This window comes from Wyeomyia smithii, chromosome 2, assembly GCF_029784165.1.
Source record: "Wyeomyia smithii strain HCP4-BCI-WySm-NY-G18 chromosome 2, ASM2978416v1, whole genome shotgun sequence".
Classification (NCBI taxonomy): Eukaryota; Metazoa; Arthropoda; class Insecta; order Diptera; family Culicidae; genus Wyeomyia; species Wyeomyia smithii.
The window spans coordinates 234,548,381-234,574,421 of NC_073695.1; the positions used below are offsets into that span (position 1 = coordinate 234,548,381).

The 26,041-nt window shown below is 40.2% G+C and overlaps 4 protein-coding genes across 5 annotated transcripts in view; 2 read left to right on the forward strand and 2 right to left on the reverse strand.

The window, feature by feature from the left end:
* Positions 1 to 26,041, reverse strand: part of LOC129719497 (glycerol-3-phosphate phosphatase-like) — a 393,537-nt gene that overhangs the window by 99,422 nt on the left and 268,074 nt on the right. The window contains exon 1 of one of the 2 annotated variants that reach the window (XM_055670878.1): positions 3,306 to 3,474. The exons of the other annotated variant lie outside the window; for it this stretch is intronic. The gene's annotated coding sequence lies outside the window, so the exon portion shown is untranslated. Of the gene's footprint in view, positions 1 to 3,305; positions 3,475 to 26,041 lie in introns of those variants that run through there. 2 annotated transcript variants of the gene reach the window in all.
* LOC129719502 (40S ribosomal protein S20) lies at positions 12,381 to 13,684 on the forward strand. The gene is made up of 4 exons (XM_055670883.1): positions 12,381 to 12,539; positions 12,694 to 12,846; positions 13,064 to 13,153; positions 13,405 to 13,684. Exons 1-4 carry the CDS (start codon positions 12,537 to 12,539, stop codon positions 13,519 to 13,521), a joined length of 363 nt encoding a protein of 120 aa, XP_055526858.1. The 5' UTR covers positions 12,381 to 12,536; the 3' UTR covers positions 13,522 to 13,684.
* LOC129719500 (40S ribosomal protein S7) lies at positions 22,041 to 23,500 on the reverse strand. The gene is made up of 4 exons (XM_055670881.1): positions 23,375 to 23,500; positions 22,907 to 23,074; positions 22,513 to 22,845; positions 22,041 to 22,278 (listed from the first exon to the last, which is right to left on the reverse strand). The coding sequence occupies exons 2-4, from the start codon at positions 23,072 to 23,074 to the stop codon at positions 22,201 to 22,203; spliced, it is 579 nt and encodes a 192-aa protein (XP_055526856.1). The 5' UTR covers positions 23,375 to 23,500; the 3' UTR covers positions 22,041 to 22,200.
* LOC129719490 (glycosylphosphatidylinositol anchor attachment 1 protein) lies at positions 23,574 to 25,818 on the forward strand. Its single transcript, XM_055670864.1, has 3 exons — positions 23,574 to 25,325; positions 25,382 to 25,547; positions 25,604 to 25,818. Exons 1-3 carry the CDS (start codon positions 23,695 to 23,697, stop codon positions 25,751 to 25,753), a joined length of 1,947 nt encoding a protein of 648 aa, XP_055526839.1. The 5' UTR covers positions 23,574 to 23,694; the 3' UTR covers positions 25,754 to 25,818.

Below are 26,041 nucleotides of genomic sequence, written 5' to 3' on the forward strand. Positions count from 1 at the left end.
AAATCATACCGAGCAACCAATCACCACCTCTCTTCACAAGCACAGTCGACACTAACGGATACAACCGATCTGACTTTGTAAACAGTCTCACAGCTTTCAACCAATAACGAGCTCGCTTTCGGTAGCTGCAACAGGTGTTTCAACACCGTTTTAAAATGCTTCTTTTATCATTACCACTGAACAGATTCTAAACACCAATGGCTTGATTGATAGGGGAAATATTGCGCAAGATTGTCATATAATAATTTAAATATGTTTTCGATACTAAACTAGTTAGAAGTTGTGTTAAAAGTCGTGCACATTCAACCAATCACAAGCTCGCTTCTTGTTTGCTCGCGGATGGATTTTTGCTTTGGGCTATATAATAGCCTGTGTCGTCTCATAGCAGTCATCAGTTAACAAGTGAAAGGCCACCAGGCCGGTCTTGTATAATCAGCAGCGGTGGCTGATTCCAGCGGCCAAACTGAGCTGCAGCAGAACCAAAGCGGTGGTATCAGGCAGCAGCGGCGGAGGTAGTGGGAAGCTGCATTTCTTCATTCAGTTCGGTGCTCCTTCGATCTGAGTTGGACCCCACCAGCGGTAATCTAATTCAGATATCGTTGGGTGAAAACGTTGGGTGTGTGTGCAGTGTGCACATATAGCGTATGTGCATCTGTATTGCTATGACATTTGCGATGATAGGGATGGCACTGTTGCGTGTGTATGGCTAGCTATAGCGTGTGAAAGACACTAGCATGTGTAGCATATTATGGCTATTGCGTGTATATCTTCAGCGTGTGTACGGATAGTTATAGCTTGTGTGTGGATAGCTACTGCGTGTGTAATGATTAGTTATAGCGTATGTATGGATAGTAATAGCACATGGTTGGATAGCTTATGCGTGTTTATAGATAGTTGTATCGGATGTATGGAAAGGAATAGCGTGTGTATGGATAGCTATAGCTACAGCGTGTGTATGAATAGTTTTAACGCTTGTTTAGATAGTTATAGCATGTGTGTGAATAACTATAGCGGGTGTTTATCGAAGATTATTATTGTCATTGAAAATATTAAAACGTCTTAACGAACACAGTTGTGAATTTGATTTTACAGCAGCGATTTTAACTTCTTCAGCCAGTCTTTATTCATCGAGGAAAAATTACTACCTATGAATGATCAACACTTATTTACTAGAAATTTGATTTAGATCAAAACGGGTTCTTTTGAGTATCATAAGTTATTGGTAAAAATAGTTGCAAGTTTTCTCAATGAGCATTCATTAAATTTTTGTTTTTGTTTCTCGGTGCGCGGTTTTGATTTTGTTTCTCGCACACAGAGAAAGAAACAAACTTGTCGCTATCGTGAAAAATAACAAAACAATTAGAAATGCTCTAAATCACAACTGAAGAAGTTAAGATATTTTCCTGCCACTCGCCCAAACCTTGATAACAACTACCGAAAAACGTGTGATTGAGCTCTTGCTATATTGAGTTATTGAACCAAACGTTTATTTTTTTTTCAAATACATGAAGTTATATGCTGGGCTGGAACTAACCTAGCATGAGTTTTATCGATTAAATGTCAAACAATTTCAAATTTAAAATTTTCGGTTGAATCGTTCTGGGCTCCAATTTCAGATAGTTTCGTAAAGTTTGCTTTTTGCTTAGATAGGAAAATTTTACCAATTCGCTCAATTAAATGAAGACAATCATTTAAGTAGTGCAGCAAACAAAGGGTTGATTCGAATATGTATGAAATGACAGCGATTAAATAAAAGATATCCATTCTTTTAGTATATATTATTATTTATAACGTTTTAACGTCTCAGCATCCAGAAATGCACTGTTAGATAAAATTGCAGCAAATACTAGAGTTGCAATTCTCTCTATTATTTGTTTTAATGGAATATAAGAATACCGTAGTCCAACGTCATGCGGTCGTGTCTTGAATACCACCCTCCTACTTTTTCGGTATGGACTTGTTCACTGCGATCAGAATTGTTAATCCATTATCCCGTACTTCTAATATTAGCAATACCGATATTGAAAAGTGGCTCTTCTATACCGATGCTCTTCCCTTCTTCCAAATAACGGCGTCCTTCTGGCCAGTTTTATTATAAAAGGGACTCATTTTTTTTAAGAGGAAGTCATACCAAAAATTATAGAATTCAGTGTACAGGAAGAATGAGGTGTTGGGGGAACCTGAGAATAAGCCCACTCTTAAGTCCTTTCTGACATCGTACGGCCTACTATGTTTCAAACCGACGACCATCTGCTTAACAAAGCGCAGTTTGTAACCTTGCGGCTACGCAGCACCCCAAGGAGATGATATAGAAAAGGGTGCGCTGTATGATTTTGCACGGCGGTTATTCGTTTTGGTGTGACAGTTCCCATAACGGCCCGTTCTTTTATATTCAGTGTTCTTTAGGTTGATATAGAGAGCTTGGCGCATTTCATTTCAAACTTGTATGGAAAATTGTACGAGGAAAACTACTTTTTTGCATTTCTCTTCCTAGAGAGCTCAGTAATGGTTTTTAATAATGCACTACATTCGATAAAGTATAGTATTTTAGATGCCTAACAACTTTGCCGAAGACACTGAAGAGCTAGGATGTTCGCAAAAAAGATATACCTTATATAGAAATTATTTGAAGTAGAGTATGCGAATGAAATGCAGAAAATAATTTTTTCTGGCAACACTAGTAGCACAGACAAACAGACATGCCTGTTCGAACAAAAATCATGAAAAATCTTTGTCCGTATTCCGAAACGTTACACTCATGCGCCACCAAGTGAGCTTATTGCCTACTAATTTTCGTAAAACGATTTTTGTCTTTGCTAATGGGTGTGCACGCTTGCTCAAATCAACACAAGCGGCATTACTGGTGGTTTTTGTCTCTGATAATGAATGTGCACGCTTACTTATAGCGACCCTAGCGGCATTATTTCCCACTAAGCAAAATTTCAAAATTATCGTTATTTTTCTGGTTGATGAAATCATCATCGAGTGGCACGTCTGTTTGTCTGTGCTAACTATTTTCATCCTACCAAACCAAAAACCCTTATTTTTCGCGCTTGTGAATGATAATATTATATGCGTGATATGACGTGCGTGAATGATAGCATTGGTTATTGTGTAACCAAAAAACTGTTTTCTCCAGTTGTTTTGAATGAAATTACATTCCCAGGTTATTACTAATGATTCAAATTTAAAACAAAAAACATATGCCCATTTTGCTCCATGTGGTGCTTTTTTTCTACAGAGGCACATTTAAATAAGCAAGAAAATAGCTAAAAATGGAACACTTGCTTTTCAAGATTACTCACCTTTGATACGGTTTATACTAATTTGATGGCTGGTACAGTAACTGGCTCAAGAAACTAACAGCACTTTTCACTATTAAATTTTCAAAATGTCACTACAGACTCTGGAACTTTGTGATACATAATTTTGCACACCACGCTTGTTTCCTTCGTTTTAGGTTATCGTAAAATTATAGTCAATCGCTTTTTAAACAACATTTTTCAAGAGAGTTGATATTATTGAGTAATACAACACGATTTAAAGGAAGCACGCAATCGTTGCGGGCGGTTTTTTTTCTCGACATAAGATTTTAAATTCATCGACTGCTTGAGCGACCAGAGATGCCAGAAAAATAAAATGATTGCAATTGCTCGAAACCTGAAGAAATCGAGCACACTGGAATATATTCGTTACATGAATTTGAACCACATTTCCAATAATTTACAGGCGATTCGCTCGTTAGGTGCTCGTTAGTTCGCCGTCACTCAACTAAAAAGTTCTTTAATGCCAAAAATCAACTGAATGATGATATATTCAAAGGGCCCGAAAGGTGAAAAGATCTTAAAATTAAATGATTAATAACCCAATGAATAACCCAATAAAAAATTTTGTTGATTTATACCGTGTTATGCTTGGGGCAAGACACTATTGATATATTGCGGAATATTCCCAATATTCAATATTACAAAGTATTTATCGTTACAGTTTTGGGCACCCCACTTTTTATATCTTAGCTCATTGATGTTAACTTATCGTTGGAGGGTTGTCAATTGCAGGGTTGTTACAGAAACCTTAATTTTAAATCCGCAAAATCCGCGCCACAGGTTTTTGATCCGCGCCGTGAGAACTAAATCCGCGCCGAAAAAAAACTAATAAAAACTTATGATTCAACATGGTAAAACTAATACCATCTTTAAAATTTCATGCTGATATGTATAACTTGTTTGTATTTAGCTTAAAACGCAGGACAGTTGACTTACTGCGGCCATGTTTAGGAATGATGCTGACCAAAAATGTTGTTTGGAAATTCTTCTATACAAATGTAAAATGTCCGTAGCACTGATTTTTTCTCGTTGAAAATGAATGACGAGATTTAGAAAAGTGGGTTGAGAGGTTCGATAAATAAATACTTAAGATATGAAAAGTGATGGATAACCATTTAATCCCGTTTATTGTCGGAACATTCAACAAGTAATTAATAATCTTCGTGAGTTGCAAACCATAGAAAGTTTCACTAAAATTTGCAAAAAATCTTGTTGAAAATAATTAAAAAGGACGAGATAGGTTTTAGGTAGAAAAAAAGGTTATTAATACGATTAAGTAAATGTAACTCACGTATAGCGCCAAAAAGTAAAAAAGTCCCTCAACTCGAATTCGGGTCTAACATTCAAACATAAGTTGAATGTCATTAAAAATGTTTTCGGAAAGTCTGAACAACATCCTCTGTAGAAACATGGAATAGACTCAAGTAAGATTTTTTTAATGCAGAGTGACCACTCAAAATCAATTTTCGATTTCCCGCTTTTTCCCTGTTTTCCCGATGAAAAAATGCTCATTTTTAAATTTTCTCGGTGCTTTATTTTAAAAAAATATGTGAAAAACATCAATTTTACATGTTTTTTTTATATCCTTGCGAGAATAGTGTTATTAAAACTACGAAAAATATTTCTCCTCCCAAAATGTTTCTTCCTTTAACTGTTTATCGACTTTAGCAAGTACCTTCATGGAGACCTCCTGCACAATTTGCGCCCTTTTAATCTAGAAATCGTTGACAATCTTCCTTCTGCTTTTTCTCTCTGTCAACCTGCTCTTGAATGCCAATGGAATGTATGGGAAAATGTCATATGTCATCTCGAAACATTTTTTTTTATTGCAAAGTTTCGATTCAGGAACCAATGGAATGTTTGAGAAATTCTCTAAAATCCGTAAAGTAAATTGAACCGACACTCTGAATAAGCAATTTGAAAAGAATTTTATTCAAAACAATCGGTGTAAAACGCGAACTGCGTAAAAAGCAATTTTAATACATTTCTAAACGAAAGCATGACAGTTTTTCAGGAATTCGATAAATTTGAGCTCCTTTTTTAAAACAGTATACAACACATCCCAACGAAATCGTCTTGAAAATCCTAAGATATATTAAATTGAATTGCCAATAAGTTTTTTAATGACATCAATTTTAGATCGTTATAATTTGGAAAAAAAGAATAATTATTGCAAAATGAATAATATTCTTTCTTAATCCAATGTATATATTTTCCAGATCTAGGAATTATTTTACTACAACTTTTTCATTGGCAACATTAGTAGAAGACATGCAGGAGGATGATTTTCCTGATGTGAAGCCTAATTTCCCGCTTTTCCCGTCTTTTTTTCCGGTGAATTGAAATTTCCGTCTTTTTCCCGCTTTCCCCGGTAGAGTGGCCACCCTGATTATTTATGTACGTAAACATTTTTGTAAACAAAGCTTCAAACGACAATTTGATGCAACTGCTAAGTAGGCGTCTCAAGGTACGATGCTGGCCTAAAAATCTAGTTGTCGTAGGCTCGAGCCTCGGCTAGTGTTAGTAGGATCGTAACGCTAGGCCCGCAATTGTCCTGAACACTTAACAGTCGGCTGCGAAGTCTGTGTATAGTAAACAGAAGGTCAAGTTCCGAATCGGATTGTAGCACCAAGGCTTTGCTTTGTTTACTTTTGTATCTAAACAAACAGTTTGAAAATAACAAAAAATAAAACATCAAAAATATTGGATATTTGCATTTTGAACAAATTTGAGATTTTCAAATAGAGAAGTTTTTGTTAGAAATTTTTTTTTTCTTAAGAGTGACCATGCTGAAATGTTCAGAAGAGTTTCAATGAATAATCAATGAATTTCAGACGGTTTTCTATACGTCAGCACTTGACAACTTTTCTCTAAATCTTGTCATTAATGACGTCGGTGAGACGCATGTTATTTCAGAATTCGTTTTAATTCGTAATTTAAAATTAAAAAGTTATATATATGGTTATGGGTATTTCCTAAATCAGGGTGGAATCCAAGGTGGCAACTTCCAGTTCATGAAAATTAGCCAAAAATGGCCAAATGACAAATCGACCACAGTTGCCATTTTGAATCTATTCAGGACCACCACATAACATCCGAAAGGTTATGTCACAGACAGACGTCCAAGCAAGAACAACATTGATCAAAATTTCCGTGTAAATTTTTCAAAGTAAATTGCGTTATAAATCACTTGTACACTAGCGCCGCCTGGTGACCTTATCGCTGCAATACATTTTTTTTTTCGCTGGTGTACGAGGCTGGCGGTACTGGTAGCGCTATCTGGTTACGGATTGCTACCACAAAAAACTTTACACAAGTTTGTAACTCAGCTTGGACGTCTGTCTGCGGCAGAGATGCCAGATATACAGACAAATCTGTATTATACAGACTTTCTGTGTTGCGATACAGACACGCATAAGCCTACAGATTTTATACAGACATTTAGTATAATACAGATATTACACAGATATCTGATATTCTACATAATAGTTTTACCAGTATACACAAAAACACGAACACAAAAACCAAAAGTCACTGTAGCCGTTGCTGGACAAAGTGAACTAGGAACTGAACACTTTGCTGAACATATTAATCTTGCGTTTTTGAGAGTGAAATCATGACAACGGGAATCGAGTCAGGCTATCGGGGTTTTTATCGGCCCCGTGGGCACTAATCTGCCTGTTTCGCCCCCAGTAACAAACAGCTGATTGTCTCGATCGATTGCCATGCAGGTTATATTGGTGAAAAGACCGTTTGTTCTATTTGGAGCAATATCCAACGTTGAAGAATTGCTTAAAATGTCCCAAACCTTGAAGGTACTATTTTTATAACCGCGAGACTTCTGCCATCATGTATCAGTTTAGCTACATTACGACGAACGACGATTTTTATCACGGGGAAGACTCTTACTTCTATGTATTACTTAGATTTAAAAGATAAATTAGTTATCGATTAATCGACCAACTATGATAGACTCGAAAAAGAACAATCAAAACAAGCAATAAAACAAAACAATCTGACAGGTCGACAAATAATTAGGTATCAATGTATCGGTAACTTTTTTTCGCAGCGGTATACAGACTTATACAGACATTTTTATGGATTATACAGACTTGCCAAAAAAAAGTCTGGCATCTCTGGTCTGCGGTTATGTTACTAGTGAAGCCCCAGTAAAATCTTTTCGGGAAGGACCACTTTGGGGGCACGTAAGGGTGTTTTATTGTCGAGCACATAACGGTTACGATAAAATTTTGTTTTTGTAGTATCTCAATTATTTATTTTTCTCAATATTTTATAATGGAAATTCAGACAACTTTCTCAAAATCATTCCTTGACGACTTTTTTTCTCTTGTCATTATTCAGATACCTATATCAGTTTACAAAAAAACTTCAGTTCTCTTTGAATGTAAGTCTAGATAATTTAAAAAAAAATGTATATGTAAAGTTGCTCAGTTTAGTAAAGTCTACATACTAGGATGCAAAGCAAAATGGTAATTTTAAGAAACCACATATAAAATTTTTCACCTGCCCGAAAAAACACCCAGTGAAAAACCAAAAAAGCGATTTAAAAATCCAATAATTCACCCAAAGCGGGGGTTGGCTGCATAAAATTTCGGTTTTCGAAAAAAAAATTGGTGTCAGATAGCTTAAAAATGTATGAAACGTCGGTATCATCTGAAAAAAATCATGATTTTTTGATTTTTCGGATTTCTCAAGGTCTAACTTAGTTTTGCACCACCCCATTTTGAATCCAACTGACCTGAAATTTTGCACAGGGTGTTTTTCGGACAGGTGAACATTTTGTATAGGTTTTTTTTCCTAAATTTTTTGATTACTTTTTTCTCATACAAGTGATTGGCACCCTACTACACACCCACCATGTTTTATTGAACTCTGAAAGGGTGCTGCCAGCCCCTCAGTCGATATCTTGATTTTTAGGTAATTGAAAGCAGGGTTGCAAGGCTTTCCGCAAAATCCGTGCCGTGGAGTAGTAAAAACGCGCCAAATCCGCAAAAAACGCAAAATCCGCAAAAACGCGAAATCCGCGCCGACTGTAACAACCCTGCAATTGACAGGTAAACGATAAATATCAAAATATATCAACCAATATCGAGTAGCATTATCGAAATATTTTTCGTGAAAATAAAGGTGTCTAGCCCCTAGTGTTATGCGGGTTTTGACTGAACTAAAGCTTAATCAGTCATTATACAACCATATTGTTTGTTGGGAAGTTTGTTACTCCCTCAGTGCTATTGATTTGGTTCATTTTATTTATTAATTGGGTTGTTTAGCTAATCCCGAATTTCTGATATTTATATATCAACCAAAAGGGTGTAATTTTCTGAGCAAAACGTGATATTTTTTTTATTTTATATCGTCCTTCGATTTTTAGATAACCCACTAAATCGCTTGAATAACAGTTTGTATATGAGCGAACTGTCATTGTAGCGATTTCGAGCAAATTTCGAATAGTTTATTTCGTGGTTTAAAACCCGTATAGAATTGTTGAAAATCACGTTTTGCTTAGTAAACATAACTCTTTCAGATTATATAAAACATTAGTATAGCTGAACAACCCAATTCTACTATAACCTTTCTTTAACTTTTATTTTTGTACAAGCTTAAAATTTGTTGCCTGGTCTCGTTAATTTATTGTCGAGAATGGCACCACGGAGTGCTCGGTTAAAAATAACATGACAGCTCAGCTGTCACATTTTCCGTAAATCTCGGTTCACCTAATACTCAAATTTTGGCACAAAACATCGGAAACAGCGGTGGTGATAGCTCGGTAATATTATATTATATCTGATATAATGTTGAAAAGGCGAAATAGCGAGCCAATTAAGTGCTCAAGATTTCATTTTTGATATTTGCGTTACGGAAAAAACAAGAAAATACCTAATTAATTTGATGTCCTAAATAAAAGCAAACCAAAGTCTTCAAACGTAATCCATATGGTTTATTTAATACACTCGTTGGTTGTTGTTTCGTCCGCTGCTAAAGCATGAGAGTTAGCAGAGAATACCGGTACTTTAAAGACCCAAGCAGAGTATACCTTTGCGTTGCGTTGAAGTAAATTTGAAAGAAAATGTATGGGCTAACTGTCAAATTGCCGCAAAATCAGCCGCAATGTATCCATTGTGATTGAGCTTTAAGAATCAGCGCTCATTTTAAGCTTGATTTTGCACTTTGGTAAAAAAAATTGAAAGCTTTTTCCAAATGCATTCAAGCTCTACATCTAATGCCGTTTTCGTTTTCGCGGTGTAGCTACACTCAAACGCCACTTTTGACACCGAAAATGTTTTATTTGACTTGGTACCCTTTTTCTGTTTTCCCTACACTTTTTCTGTCCCTGACGACACCTGAAAAAAGCAGAGTGTACTGTAGGAAGTTACCTACACATTCACACGTATGTGTCAAAACTGGTTTGTTTTGGTTATCGTTCCACGTGGTAAAGTATCAGGAATATTTTTTCTCAACACATTTGCGAGATGGACATATGAAATGGAAACAAGACAAAATGACGAATGCGATAATGACCAAAACAAAACGAATTGACAGCTATCCCATTATTACGCATACCAATGCAATGACACTTAAAATGTTTTATTTGAAGCTGCAAAGTATAGCAAGGAAAAGTGTAGCTACACCGCGAAAACGAAAACGACATATGCGTTCACGGTAGCACTGTTAGCGCATATTTTCAACCCGGTGGCATCACTGACGTTTACGTACAAAACAAGTGAAACCAGCATTAATTTTACATGAAATTTGGCAGCTGATTAATCTGATAAAAATCGTTAAAAATCTATCCACGTAGTATGTGAATGGCCCCTTATGTGTTGTTTTTCCGGTGATATATTAATTGCGTAAACATTGAGTGCTTTGCTTGATGAAATAAAACTTGCAGTGCATTATAAAAGAATGTAGACAATATTTATTCTTGACGATTACAAACGGGATGTTTCTTGTAAGCAGCTGATATCGCACCTCGTTTTATGCCTCGTTCACACTATAGAGTTCTCCAAACGAAAACACACAAACACTACGACACGGCCCGCTTTACACTGTATATTGAAATTTGTGAGAGTGTGAGTGTGAGTTTTTTATGCTCTCTTTCAGATGACAGTTCTCACAGGTGACAAAAAATTCTTACAGCTAACAAAACATAAATCGAAAACATCGCACTAATACAAACGCACCTGGAGAACTCTATAGACACTATATATATAGACCTGCGTAGTGACAGCAGCACTGGAATCGCTGGTTTTTTATATTTTTGTTATTTGTTTGATACAAATTTTTCGTTATGTTCATTTTGGCTCGCACGTTTGACAGTTATTTTGGCTCGCTGCGATTCAGTCCGCAGGTCTATATATATATATATATATATATATATATATATATATATATATATATATATATATATATATATATATATATATATAGTGTCTATCCATCTTTTTACGCACCATAATGGCGGTCGCTATAATGCGTGTTCGTAATATGCGAACCTCTCTGCTTACGTCAGATTTGCGATTTCTGAAAAATTGGCAACACAAATGTTGCCAGAAATATTTTTCTTTTGATAAATTGTATGAAGACTTCAAACTGACGTAGCAGGGTTGTCAAAAGGGTTGTTATTTTTTACGAATTTCGCATTATAGCGTCCACCATTATGGCGCGTAAAAAGCTGGATAGTTCACACCACACCGTGGATATGTGGATATCAGGCGATTCATGCTATGGAGGCGATATATTTCGACAAACGTTCGGCGAATATATCGATCTACTAGGGATGGGCAATACAAGCATCGATACCAACGGTATCGATACTAGGGGTCACGGTATCGACGGTATCGAGTATTTTGGCATCGATACTCACCGCGAGAGATGAGTACCGGTATCGATACTTTCTGAATAATGATTTAAAAAAAATTGCAGTTCTAATAACGATACTATCAAAGCATCGATAATCGATACTCCGTCAGCCGACACTTCGACTTCGATGCCTGGTATCGAAGCCCATTGAAGCATCGCGATACCAAAGTATCGATACTTTCGTCAGTATCGCCCATCCCTACGATCTACCGTAAATCAGCAAGCATGACATTTCATTTGCCGATGTTCTTGAAAATGTTGCCGAAAACTTGTAGAATATTTCGCTGAATTTATCAGCTGTTCAGTTCTCGGTAATAAAATCTCAGTGTGAATGATGTAAAATTTTATGAAAATCATGTTTCGCTCAAAAAATTATACTCTTTTACCTGATATCTAAAAATCAGGAATCCGTCAGTAGCTAAATAAACTAAATAAAGCAAATGTCAAACCATATCATCTCATTGTAGTGTGAACACCCAAAGTGATATCCGATATCTGGTGATATGCGGCGTAGTCTGAACAAGGCATTAAGGGCATCTCAACGTATGAGTAAACAGAATAGTATATAACAGCGGCTTCAAAATACAAGATCGATGATACCGGATTGTGAACAAAGCATAAGTGAGTAGATTTTTAACGATACCGACAAGGTTGCTTGTTAAATAAAAAAGGAATAAATCCAAATGTCTATTATCAAACAAAGCTCAAAATATTAGGAAATTTGTTTGAAAACTACAAAAATCTAGAATTTATATGGCTGCGTACGTTTTGATATTTTCATCGCAGCCTTTTGCGTTTTCCTGAGCTGCCAGAAGTACACATGTTTTTCAGTGAAGTATAGAACAAATTCGCGACTACGTAGTTGAAAGAGATTTTTGAGGCTGTTCGAACCTATGAGAACTCTCATATGCAATTATCAAAATGTGTGTGAAGCAAAAATACTTCCTTCTTTCTTTTTCTCATGCAAAAACCAAACAAATATCAGCACCTTCGTAGTCGCGAATTTTTAAAAACATGAATGCGTCAATTTATGTACTACGTGTATCACAAATATCGCAAATTGAAATTTTATAAAATAACCCGATTTTTCCTTCCTATATTGCTATTACTCAACTGCAATAAGGAAGAAAGATTCTTTTGAGGAACACTGGCAGCTCGGGTTGTACTTTGCCGCCTTTGCGATTATGCGTTTGCGAGCTATCGTTTGACATTTCCACCTTCGGCTCGTCCATTTCGTTTTTAGCTCCGGCAAGTAAAGTCTCGTCTCGGTGCTGTCCGTGGTTCAGCGCTGTTCAAGAAACTTGATTATCTCGACCAGGACAATATAAAATGGTATGAATAAAACTAACGAAACACATTTTGGTTACAAAATGTAAGTTTTATATTTAATTTCCATTTAAAGAATGAGTTGGTACAGAATGTGTGTAGAAATGTGAGGTTATGTGTTACACGTGTAAACATCAAGCTTCTTTTTTCCTCCGAACAGGCCACCAGTGGAAAGGATATCGAAAAGCCTGTCGCGGAGGCAACGACCGTTCACCGCATTCGTATTACGTTGACCTCTCGCAATGTCCGCAGCCTGGAGAAGGTTTGCGCTGATCTGATCAGCGGAGCCAAAAAACAGAAGCTGCGTGTCAAGGTTAGTAGTAAGTTCTTCGTTGATAGGTTCCGCACTCACCTGGGGGGCTTTGAGCTCTACTCCGTTCTCTGCCCTAGTTATGTGAATGCGATATCAGACGGATTTCTTCAAATGATTTGCTGCAGTATTCTATAGCTGCTGTAAAATTTTGCAAGCCGAACAAACGCTAAAAATTAGCTTTATTATATGTTACTAAATTGATGTTTTTGAATTTCAGGGCCCAGTTCGTATGCCTACGAAAATCCTGCGCATCACTACCCGTAAGACACCTTGCGGTGAAGGTTCCAAGACATGGGATCGTTTCCAGGTAAGATATGACCTTCGTCCAAACGCTTCGACAGGCGTGCTATAAACCAAAGTGAATCGCCAATCTCCAAATGGCTTCATTTATGAAAGTTGCGCCGAGAATAAACTGGTCCTCGTCATAGTGCTTGATCGTTGGCTAGAAAACTTTTCAAGTCTCTAATGGTTCAGACATCACCCCTCACTAATAACTCTCCAATATTCAATTATGCTTCGTTGAATTACGGTTAACGTTTATTTTTTGTTATTTCACAGATGCGCCTGCACAAACGCATCATCGATCTGCATTCGCCATCCGAGATCGTCAAACAGATCACCTCGATCAATATCGAACCCGGTGTAGAGGTTGAGGTCACCATTGCCGATCCTTAGATGCAGGATTGCAACCAGGGTGGTGATGCGTATTATCGGTTTACGATAAAGACTGGTGCAAAAATGTTTCGATTATTGAAACACGTCGCAGGAATGATAGGAATGTTTTTCTATCGTTCATCGACTCACAAATAAACATTGAAAAAAAGAATTATCCTCCGCATTTTGATTGATTGCTTGTTCCGAAACCATGGAGACAAAGTTGTCGAACTTGAATCTGTATTTTCCTTTTAAAAATCTGAGGCCAATGTGTTGGGGAACGTGAGCGGAACTTGGCTAGTGACAGCTGAGCAACCGACTCACCAAAATTGGTCAGACGAATAGTCCGTCACACGCCTCGTCTTCTAATAACTGTAGTGAAATAGTTGCGTATCGTAATTATCTCTATAATGGATGTTATTTTAAAAATAACAGTTCTTTTGCAATCATGCATATCAAAGCAACATCAAAAATAACTAGAACAAGATACCTAACTTCCATATTTTTCATACATTTTGAACACGACCGATTTCCGACGGTTAGTGCTGCCATCTGATAACTAAAATTCTCATTAAATTGTCACTATGAGCAAAACCGATTTATCGTGCATATTCCGTCATCGATCATTGAGCTGATCAAGATTGTATATGAAAAAGGTGTAGCAGTTTGTTCAGCTCGACGCTTAAGATAACATGCAGATTAATGATTTGTCGTTTTTTGCACTTAATGCTATTGCCATATTTTTTGCACTTCAAAGTACGAAAGAAAAATGTGAAATTGCCTGTCAGAGTGGGGGTTTAGTTTAATGGGTTATATTTATTTCCAGGGCTCATTCTAGCAAAACTTAAAGTTTGATATGTCGCAAGTCAGGTTTCAGAACTATTGTGCATATGGTCAGGTTCACCGGGGCACCCGATTTTTGCTCAATTAACCTCGGCAAGAGTGGAAAACTTGGCTGTAGAGCGTGCTCATAGCGGTTATCAGGAAGTTCTGTTGGTACGCTTTATTTTAAATGATGTGCCGACAATTCTTGATTCTTCCGGAAAGTTTCATGTTCGAGAACTAAACATTCGTACATATTTTTTTTCGGATGGCAGCACCGCACAGTCGTCCACATGGATACTGAAAAAAATTGTTTTACCTTTCAGCAATCATGTCTTGGCGTTGTCTTCAGTTGTTTTTGACGTTAGGTATACATCACGGGAATGGCACACGCTCGTAAATAATAACTCATGAACTAAGCAACTCTGACTCAGTTTAGAACGATGTTCGTAGACGTCAAAAAATGAGTAGAAGTCCTTTTTGATTTTGAGTAACTTTGACTCACTTTTTGGGTTCCCTTCATATAACTTCTTTCTGAGTAACGTCGCATATAACGACGTCCATTTTGAAAGGTGATTATGATGTGCTTCAGTTTGTGACATATGTTTTTTAATTGTGTGCGCCTCAGAAGGCATTTTAACTGTTTTCTTTTTTTTTTTTTTTTTTTTTCTTCACATAACATTTATTTGACACGGCACAAATACAATTTAATGTTTAACGGCGCCAATTATATCTGATGACTTAAAAACTAAAGCAAATTTTTTATCCTCGCTGCCGACTACGAGCTGAAATTAAGTCTAACTTAAAACTAGCATGGGATTTCCAATCAGTGTTTTGTTGTTCAATGGTCGTCTGATAATCGTCGAATGGCATGTATGGATTCGTTCTGCTGAGCCAGGATGTCGTGAGTTGGGACAGAGGCTCGTAGTCCTTGGGTCCTGGTTGTGCGGGGTCTGGTTGCTGGTTTTGTGCTTAAGGTTCAAACGTGTTCTTGTCGTTTTGTTGGGTGTAGACGGAGGGGAACGGGACTAGACTGGGGCGTGGATGGATTTCAGGAAAACGTATATAAGGGACATGTAGGATAGGTCACGGCTCGCCAAGACATCACGAACAGGAACAGCCGGCTGTCTACCCTCGGCCTGCAGGGAAGCTATTAATTTAGACCTGGCGTCACGGTGTACAGGGCATGACCAAACCACATGCTCTATGTCGTGATAACCTTCACCACAGGCACAGATACCACTTTCCCCGAGCCCAACACGACGGAGGAGCGCGTCAAATCTATAGTGATTGGACATAAGCCGGGACATCACGCAAATGAAATCCCGACCTACATCCAACCCCTTGAACCACGGGTTCGTCGATACTTTGGGGATTATGGAATGTAACCACCTTCCCAATTCCCCTCTGGTCCAAGCATTTTGCCAACTGATGATCGTATTCTGACGTACAAGTGCGAAAAATTCATTAAAGGCAATTGGTCTTTCATAAATATCACCGTTTGTTGCGCCCACCTTAGCCAAAGAGTCCGCTTTCTCATTACCCGGTATCGAGCAGTGAGAAGGGACCCACGCTAAGGTAATCTGAGTAGATTTTTCGGATAAAGCACTCAGATGTTCCCGTATTTTCCCCAGGAAATACGGAGAGTGCTTAACATCTTTCATCGATCGAAGAGCCTCAATGGAACTGAGACTGTCCGTAAAGATGAAATAATGGTCCGTGGGCATTTTTTCGATAATCCCTAGGGTGTACTGAATTGCAGCTAATTCTGCGACGTAAACAGAAGCAGGATTATCGAGCTTATGGGAGACGGTTAAATTGTTATTGAAGATACCGAAGCCAGTGGACCCATCAAGAAGTGATCCGTCAGTGTAGTACATATTGTCGCAGTTGATGTTTCGATATTTATTGGAAAAAATTTTAGGGATCTGCTGCACGCGTAAATGATCCGGGATTCCACGAGTTTCTTCTATCATGGATGTATCGAAAAACACAGTAGAATCAGAAGTATTTGATAAGTCGACACGATTTGGAATATTCGAAGAAGGGTTAATATTTTGGGACATGTGATTGAAATACAATGTCATAAAACGGGTTTGAGAATTAAGTTCGATTAACCTTTCAAAATTTTCAATCACGGGACGGTTCAAGACCTCACATTTGATTAGAATACGAGAAGACAGGCTCCAGAAGCGGTTTTTCAATGGTAGTACTCCAGCTAAAACCTCCAAACTCATCGTATGGGTCGACTGCATGCAACCTAAGGCGATACGCAAACAACGATATTGTATTCGCTCCAGTTTGATCAAATGTGTGTTTGCTGCGGAGCGGAAGCAGAAACACCCGTATTCAATAACAGACAATATCGTTGTTTGGTAAAGCCTTATAAGGTCTCCTGGATGGGCTCCCCACCATTGTCCGGTTATTGTACGAAGAAAATTCACTCTTTGTTGACATTTTTTCATCAGATACCTCACGTGACAACCCCAGGTGCCTTTAGAGTCGAACCAGACACCAAGATATTTGTGTACCAAAACCTGAGAAATCGTTTTACCCATTAATTGTGTTTGAAGCTGAGCAGGTTCATGCTTCCTAGAAAAAACTACTATCTCAGTCTTCTCCGGAGAGAATTCGATACCTAGCTGTAAAGCCCAAGCAGACAAATTGTCCAAGGTATCTTGCAATGGTCCTTGCAAATCGGCAGCTTTGGCTCCTGTAACAGAGATTACACTGTCGTCTGCAAGTTGTCTTATCGTGCATGAATTTGCCAGACATTCGTCGATGTCATTTACATAAAAGTTGTAAAGAAGGGGGCTTAAACATGAGCCCTGGGGAAGACCCATGTAGCTAATGCGAAAAGTTGCCAAATCGCCATGCGTAAAATGCATGTGCTTTTCGGACAACAAGTTGTGCAAAAAATTGTTCAAAATTGGAGAAAATCCTTGTCGGTGAAGTTTACCCGAAAGAATGTCAATAGAAACGGAATCAAAAGCCCCCTTAATGTCCAAGAACGCAGACGCCATTTGTTCTTTACGAGCATACGCCAGCTGAATATCTGTTGAAAGCAACGCAAGACAATCATTCGTCCCTTTGGCACGGCGGAAGCCAAATTGAGTTTCTGATAGTAGACCATTTGATTCGACCCAGTGGTCTAAACGACGGAGTATCATTTTTTCCATCAATTTCCGGATACAGGATAGCATTGCAATCGGCCTATAAGAGTTGTGATTAGAAGCTGGTTTCCCTGGTTTTTGGATGGCGATCACCTTCACTTGCCTCCAATCCTGCGGTACAATGTTTTGCTCCAGGAACTTATTGAACAAGTTCAACAAGCGCCTCTTGGCATTGCCGGGTAGATTCTTCAACAAGTTGAATTTGATTCTATCTAATCCAGGCGCGTTATTGTTACAGGACAGGAGGGCAACTGAAAGTTCTGCCATCGTAAAAGGTGATTCTATCGCGTCGTGGCCCGGAGACGCATCGCGAACAATATTTTGCTCAGGAACAGAGTCCGGACATACTTTCCTGGCAAAATCAAATATCCACCTACTTGAAGACTCCTCGCTTTCGTTGACCGTTACGCGATTCCGCATTCTTCGGGCTGTGTTCCAAAGAGTGCTCATCGATGTCTCCCTCGACGTCTCGTTCACGAACCGACGCCAATATCCACGTTTCTTTGCTTTAGCCAAGCTTTTAAGCTTGGTATCAAGCTCCGAATACCGTAAATAGTCGCCAGGTATACCTCCCGTCTGGTAGGCCTTAAACGCGTCGGATCTTTGCGTGTAGACATCGGAGCACTCTTGGTCCCACCACGGAGTGGGAGGCCGTTCTTTGATCGTTACGCCGGGATATTTCTTCGTTTGGGCTTGCAACGCGGCGTCGAGAATCAAGCCCGCGAGGAGGTTGTATTCTTCAAGTGGTGAATGATGTTGAATCGACTCGACCGCTTTTGAAATCATTTCCTCGTATAACTTCCAATCGACATTTCGTGTGAGGTCATACGGAATGTCAATTGGTCGCATGCGAGTTGACCCGTTAGTAATTGAAATAAGAATAGGCAGATGGTCGCTACCGTGAGGATCGAGGATTACCTTCCATGTGCAATCCAACCGTAGCGACGTCGAACATAAGGATAGATCCAAAGCGCTTGGGCGCGCTGGAGGTTTCGGGATACGTGTCATTTCACCGTTGTTTAAAATAGTCATGTCGAAGTCATCGCAAAGGTTATAGATTAAAGAGGAGCGGTTATCATTGTATGGGGAACCCCAAGCCACGCCATGAGAGTTGAAGTCTCCCAAAATCAAACGTGGCGAGGGAAGAAGTTCTATTAAATCAAAGAGCAGCCGTTGCCCAACCTGTGCTCTGGGGGGAATATATATTGAGGCAATACAAAGCTCTTTACCTTGTATTGTCATTTGACATGCGACAACTTCGATGCCTGGAATCGAGGGGAGGTTAATACGATAGAAAGAATAGCACTTTTTAATCCCTAAAAGTACTCCTCCATATGGGGTGTCTCGATCAAGGCGAATAATATTAAAATCATGGAAGTTGAGATCAATATTTGAAGTAAGCCAAGTTTCACAAAGGGAAAATGCATCGCATTTGTTTTTATTTATCAAAACTTTAAACGAATCAATTTTTGGTAAAATACTTCTACAATTCCACTGTAAGACAGAGATAGAATCCTTCATATACGCAGTTGAATTAGGCATCGAAGGATACAATCGCTGCAAGGAGAGGCCATTGGGCAGTCAACTGCTTCAAAAATGATCTAACTGTTGGGAGGAATGCTGTAAGAAAAATTTTAATTGGATCGGGTACATTGAAAGTTTCAAAAATCCAGTCCACAATGTCAGAAAATTTCACTAATCCAGAGTTTGTTTCATCAACTGGGAGTGTAAAAGGAGCAACTGGGGTTTTAGATGTTCCTGGCAGTGCTGGGAACTCCTTCTGGGACTTTAAATTTGCCAGCCCAGGAGGAGTTTGCTTCGGTTTTTCCGCAGCACTGTTTGGTTTGTTTGTAACCTTCATTTCACTTTGAGAAATCTTAGGACCTTTTCTGGGAAGTTTAGGAGAGGAAACACTTTTCCTCTTTCTAGACTCCCCAGGATTGGCGTAAGATGCTCCCGCTGGTGAATCGTCAGAATCGGTTTCCTCAGAGGGCAACAGATCGAAGGGGTTCGAAGTAACGGGAGAAGTGGTAACGGTCTTCTTCAGCATGTCAGCGTAGGAACGCTTTGAACGCTCTTTGAGAGACCGTTTTATTTTATCCCTGCGCTGCATGTACACCGCACATGTCGAGAGCTCATGCAGATTTTCTCCGCAGTGAATACACTTTTCAGCGTTAACACTGCAAGAATCTTCCGCATGAGACTCCCCACACTTGCCACAACGTGCCTTATTGCAGCAGTAGGCGGCTGTATGGCCTAACTGCTTGCAATTCAGGCAGTTCATGACGCGGGGCACGTAGAGCCTCACAGGGAGACGAACCCGGTGGATCGAGACGTGGCTTGGTAGTGCAGACCCGGCGAACGTAACTCGAAACGAGTCTGACGGAGTGTATACTGTTTTGCCACCGATGATCGATGCTGACCGCAATTGCTTGCAGTCGAGCACCTTTACTTCGGGACACGTTTTGTTCTTAAAGCACCCTTTGGCACTTTGCAGTATACACTCGACGGACAGACTCGAATCGGTTATGACACCGTCGATCTCCACGTCTCGTGCGGGTATGTAAACGCGATACTCGCGTGTGAAGAGCTCAGAGCAAGCTATATCGTTGGCCTCTTTCAGGTTACCGACCACGACACGGAGCTTGTTAGGCCGGACCTTGGAAATTTCGGTCACGCCCTTGTACTCCTTCGTCAGGTCTTTAGAAATCTGCAAGAGGTTCAACTTTTTCGATTTCGGTCCTGCCTTTGGCCGAAAATAAACAGTATAGCTGCCCTGGGCTCCGTCTGGGTAAAGCCTGGGGCGAGGGGGGACTGAAGAATGAACAGGGGAGGGGGTAACAGAAGGGTCAGGGTCAGAGGGGTTCGGGGATGGTGGCGCGGGAGGCGAGGGATCTACATCCATCGCGCTATGTTTAGCGCACTAGCGCTGACAAGAACACGTACCTTTTTATTTCTCCCTTCCAGTAAGGTTGGTTGTCCGATCGTTCGAAGTAGCAGCCGTTACAGCCAGCAGCACCAATACAGCAGCACCAAACAGCCACCAGCAGCGAGCCAGGTGTGAGATCACTCCACACAGCGATACGACTCGCTGACACTGATGGCTTCTTCTTTTTCCTCGTTTGTGTCTCGTCCACTGCTGTAGCACAATCCAGCCAGCAGCCAAATCGGCTTACGCACCAGCTGGCAGTCACGATGCGAAACAGTTGCACAAAGGAACGACCTTGAACCCGGATTTATTTCACTCGACCAGGCAAACAATGCCAACACTTGTTCACACGTCTTTTGTTTTATACTCTATCGGACCGATCACCAAACACGTCCAGTACTGATGCGTGTTCGGCACAGAATGATCTGTTTTCTTTTATTACAAGGTAATTATTGATGAACATGTGGTGTCGTTTATTGGCCGTGGCGGATTTCTAGCCAGTAATGAAACTGATCTGTACCCAAAAAATGAGTAATGTCGTACTCAAATTTTGAGTAATAATGACTCATTTTAAAGACGCCTAGTGTTACTCAGTTTTGAGTATTTGTGGAGTTACTCAATTTAAGAGTTGTTCCACTTTTTACGAAAATGCGTCAAATGTTACTCATTTTGGGGGTTATTATTTACGAGCGTGCATCGCTGTCAGCTACCATACATTTGACGCGTTACCAACATCACTGGCACTGGCACCCGAAAAATGGGCAGTTTACCCTTATCTTATGTTGATCGGGCAAACCGGCTAAAAGTTGACTGCAATTATTAATAGCATATCAGACAGTTTAGAGCAATTTCTTAAGGTTTTCACATGGTATGTGATATTCTAAGTGATATTTAGTACATTAATTGTGTCCCAAAGCAAAGTGAAGCAAACTGTGACAGCAGAAAAAGTAGTTTTGGGACAAACGGTACAGAAATAGATGTTCGTAACGCTTGAAGGCTACCATACTATTCCCTTGGTATACATCCTATTAACAGTGTATAAATTAGTTCGACTTTTGCTCACGCGCAGCGACAATCATGTCCGATGAATTCTGCAAGAGTCAGGTATCTTGTTCTAGCCATCTTTGGCAACATGCAAGATTTTCAATTATTCCGCCCTTTCGACAAACTTTCTTTATCAAACCATTTTGTTCTCATGTTTAAAAGTGACTTTATATAAATGCAAATTATTTCTTTGTGTTGCTTTTCAACCCTGAAAAAACTCAAGAACTTCTTTATGTTCACGACTGTATTCGACTTATTTAGGGTATCGAACGTCTTCGCCAGTGGTTTTCTTCGGCCCCCTTTTGCATAAGATTGCTGCAGAAAAAGTGCCGAAGAAAACCACTGACGAAGTCGTTCGATACCCTATTAAAAGATCGATTCGAAAATGTTATGTTGGTCCAATGAACTGAATAGAGGCGTTTGAACGATTGTATTAAGCAAAACGGGATTGCAAACAACAGAACCAGACAAAGAGTGATTGAATGGTGAAACCCGACAGCACTATATCGAAAAACAAAAGAATTAAACTAGGATCCAAAATTTGGCTTCTCTAAAATCAAGTTTTCTTTAACTTTTTGTTATCAATGTTTAGATTTATTAACCACAAGCAATGGATGCTGTTACACACACATTTCCTGTCCTTCCCCTTCCACTTTCGCTCCGCAACGGATTTTTGTTAGCGTACTCTCTCTTAATTAGGTTCGTAGAAACTATTGCTCTGCTTAGAATAGTTTACAGGTAGGGTTCCGGGAACTCGAACGTTACGTCACGTCCAGTCAGCTTCTTGTACACCGACGTGAATGTGTCGACCTGAAAAGAAAAACATCAGGTTAGAATCTAATACCAGATCGAGGGACTTCCGAGGGGTTTTGTGCATCTTTCTTTTTTGCTTTTATCTTAAAATAAGAGAGAAAAGCATCATCTGAAAAGAAGCTAGGTTTCACTCTCAGCATCGTATAGACGAAAAGGTTTCTGGGCGGTCAAACCCTTCCGAATGTAGGAGATGCTGCAGACGTCGGTTCACACATAAACCACAGTTCTTACCTTGTGTTCAATGGTGGTTTGCTGGTTCTTGTCCAGATGCACCTTGATCAGCTGCGATCCATCCAGTTTCACACGGATTCGCTTTCCAACAACCTCAGCCGGGAAGACCAAATCCTCGAGGATGGCATCGTACACGGCAGTGAGGGTGCGGGAACGCGGACGCTTCTGCTTGTTGGGGTCACGACGACCGCGCTGTGGCTTGGGCAAAATGCGACGCTCCCCGATGAACACTACGTGCTTGCCGGAAAATTTCTTCTCCAACTCCCGAACGAGACGGGTTTGCACCTTTTGGAAGGCCTTCTGCTTCGGCACCGGAACGTAAATAACAATAGCCTGCGTCGTGTTGACAAGATTAGAGCAATTGTGTCAACATTAAAATCTCACTCAAATATACCTTTTTGCTATTGAACTCGACCTCACGAGCCCGGGTGATGTGGAGATCACGTAACTGTGGCTTCAGGTCCGAGTTCATTTCCAGCTCCAGGATAGCCTGACCAATTTGACTCTCGAACGCATCTGGCTCGGCTCCGCCGGCCTTGATCACCTTTGATCCGAAAACCATCTAGAAAGAAAATAAACAAATAGAAAAACGTTATATCGGAACAGAAAATTTCGATTTTTAGCAGCCACTTGATCCGGACACAAATTAGGTCCTCCGAATATTCCATCTCATTCGCTCTTTCGGCACTGTCATGTCATCAACACATCACCGAGTTGAGTTCAATCGAAATAATAAATCTGGTAGTTTTTGTAAAAAATACTTCACAACTACAATTTTTAACAAATTTCCTTGAAAGCCCACTCAAGTCCGGACAAAATCCTGCTATTTTCAAAATATTCAAACCAAGAACACAGCACTTACAGCGAAAATAATTTACGTTCACAGTGAAATGCGTTCACTTGTACATCAAAGATGCCCGGAAAAAGAGCGAGAAGCGAACAGAGTTTGACATTTGTGTTCTGTCGAAAGCTGCCGGAAGTCGACCAGTTAAAAAGTGCGTTTTTCATGCTTTCTTCGCGTTTCTTGCACATCGGCACGCAGCCAGCTGCGATTTGAGCCACCCCTGACCCTACAATCAGCTGTCATTGGAATCATAAATAAACAACATAAAAACTGTTGAAAGCAAGAGGGGCAAGTAAAAAATCATTGGAATAATTTCAATCCGGGACCCAACCTGAATCATGGGTCTCCTCACAAACCCTTCAATCTCGCAGAAAGCAAAGTACTGCAAGGCGCTAATTCGACACAACACGCTGCTCTGCTTCGGTCTGTATCTGCTGGGTGTTGGCTACTTCTGTCTGCTGCCTGATTCGAACTTTAACTCGGCTACGTATTTCTCCGAGAATGCCCTGCTACCGGGGCTGGTGTACTCGGAATTGAAACCAGAAACAGTATCCCTTGCGCGCACGTATGCTGCCGAGTTGGAACGGGAACGAGAGAACCACCGGAAGGGAATGCCCTACGCTTGGCTTTTGGCTAAGATGCGAAAGATTGGATTGGAAACGCATACGCATAACTTCACCCTAAACTACCCACTGGGAGGGGGAAAAGTGTTCACCGGTAAGAACGTTTACGGAATTTTACGAGCGCCCCGCATCGGGTCGACGGAATCGTTCGTCATTTCGGTTCCTTACCGGCCACCGGAGTCCGTCTACACGGATGTATCGGCCGGTGTGTCGCTTATGTTGGCATTTGCTGATTTCGCGCGTCGGCAAAAGTACTGGGCTAAGGATATCATTTTCCTGATAACTGAACAGGAGCAGCTAGGAATGCAGGCTTGGTTGGAAGCCTATCACGGATCAGAAGACAACCGAGTTTTAAATGGTGGATCATTGAACGGCAGGGCAGGTGCTATTCAGGCGGCGATTAACTTGGAAGTGCAAGGTTTCGATGTGGACTTTATCAACCTCAAGCTTGAAGGGCTCAACGGGCAGCTCCCGAATCTGGATTTGCACAACTTGGCGCAGAAACTATCGCAAAAGAATGGTGTTTCGGCTGCATACCGTCTGCTGGGAACGAACAAACGGAAACCCACCGGGTACTGGGAAAAGCTGCAGAATATACTGGCAATGGTTTTCAGCCAATCTACCGGGGTTCCAACCGGTAATCACGGACTTTTTCATCGCTACGGGATTGAAGCGTTGACGCTAGAGTGTGTCCAAACGAGTTCACTTTCCCGTGCGTCCGCTGGTGTCGGTCCACTTCTCAAGATAGTCGAAGGTATCAGCCGAAGTTTGAACAATCTGTTGGAACGATTCCATCAGAGTTACTTCTTCTATCTTTTGGTCACGCACGACCGGTTCGTTTCGATCGGAGACTACATGCCTAGTCTAGGGCTAATGGCTGGAGCTTTACTGATCAAATCATTCATCCACTATCTTTCGCTGTACTATTCCGATGAGGATGAGGAGGAACAAACCGTGGACACCGAATTGAGTCAAACGCCCAAGGTAAATTTCGTTCAAATTGGATCACTATTTCTGCTCGCTCATTCGATTGGAGCAGCCACCACCGTTCTACCGTTCCATTCCGGACTCAATACTTATCTGCATGAGGCCAATCTTAGAACGCAGTTAAGTTTGTTCGCAATCATGGTTAGCATATCCGTGCTGACGTTGATTCTGCCAGCTTTTGTTCCCTTGCTTGAGAGCTTCAACTCAGGAGTGCTCCAGATTGTCGTGCTACTGGAACTGGGAACAGTTCTGTTAACGGTTGGAATGCTAAACTTCTCTCTGGGACTCGTTCTGTCGGTTGTTGTAGTGCCGGTAGTGTTGATTCTGCAACCTCGGAAGGAAGGTTTCTTCTATCGGGGGTAAAGTTATAAATTTATTTTGCTTCGAGATTAATTTTACAAAACAGGTTTTGCAGATCATCCCAAATCTTCTGTCTGCTACTGCATCCGCTGGTGGTCGTACTTTTGACGGTGTTTGGTATGACTTGTGCGTTGTTCCCCGAACTGAGCATTCAGGCCCTAATGGGGAAAGCCGTTACAGCCACGATGGATGCCATCACCTATTCCGTGGTGGATTCAATGGTAAGTCTTAAAATAGGATACAACGTGGACATTATTACTAGAGTTTCTATTTGTAGATTTACGGTAACTGGTTGTTCAATCTGGTTGCCCTCATCTTTCTACCCTCGTGGATTCTGCTGTGGTTTTTGATGTTTGCTACCCCAACGCAGAGGTTGAAACCGACTCAGCCTTCTGCACGTGATTCCAAAGTATTGAAACAGGACTGAAATTAAGTAGTATGTTATTTTAACGATATTCAGTAATAAATAAATATGATTAAATAAAACCATAATTATTGTGTTATTGTTTTTAAAACTTTTATCGTTATATTGCCGAGGCTATTCTAGTGTATTTTTAATATGGGGGACTTTTCGTCTTAATTCGCGTGTTGGCTCAGCGAACTGAGTAAAGTAATCACTTACCACTCAACTTCAGGCCGAAGTGTCCCTTGCTGTTCGAAGAAGTCGTCTCCATTCAATTCGGTCCATGGCTGCAGCTCGTCAGCCATGTCTTCC

What these genes read in the sequence shown, in the direction of transcription:
- LOC129719500 (XM_055670881.1), bottom strand. Translation starts at nt 23,074, where the DNA reads ATGGTTTTCGGATCAAAGGTGATCAAGGCCGGCGGAGCCGAGCCAGAT. An exon ending in TCGAGTTCAATAGCAAAAAG is followed by an intron (nt 22,846 to 22,906) that starts GTATATTTGAGT and finishes AACACGACGCAG; the next exon opens with GCTATTGTTATTTACGTTCC. An exon ending in AAACCACCATTGAACACAAG is followed by an intron (nt 22,279 to 22,512) that starts GTAAGAACTGTG and finishes TTTTCTTTTCAG; the next exon opens with GTCGACACATTCACGTCGGT.
- LOC129719502 (XM_055670883.1), top strand. An exon ending in AACAGAAGCTGCGTGTCAAG is followed by an intron (nt 12,847 to 13,063) that starts GTTAGTAGTAAG and finishes TTTGAATTTCAG; the next exon opens with GGCCCAGTTCGTATGCCTAC. An exon ending in AGACATGGGATCGTTTCCAG is followed by an intron (nt 13,154 to 13,404) that starts GTAAGATATGAC and finishes GTTATTTCACAG; the next exon opens with ATGCGCCTGCACAAACGCAT.
- LOC129719490 (XM_055670864.1), top strand. Translation starts at nt 23,695, where the DNA reads ATGGGTCTCCTCACAAACCCTTCAATCTCGCAGAAAGCAAAGTACTGC. An exon ending in GAAGGTTTCTTCTATCGGGG is followed by an intron (nt 25,326 to 25,381) that starts GTAAAGTTATAA and finishes CAGGTTTTGCAG; the next exon opens with ATCATCCCAAATCTTCTGTC. An exon ending in ATTCCGTGGTGGATTCAATG is followed by an intron (nt 25,548 to 25,603) that starts GTAAGTCTTAAA and finishes TTCTATTTGTAG; the next exon opens with ATTTACGGTAACTGGTTGTT.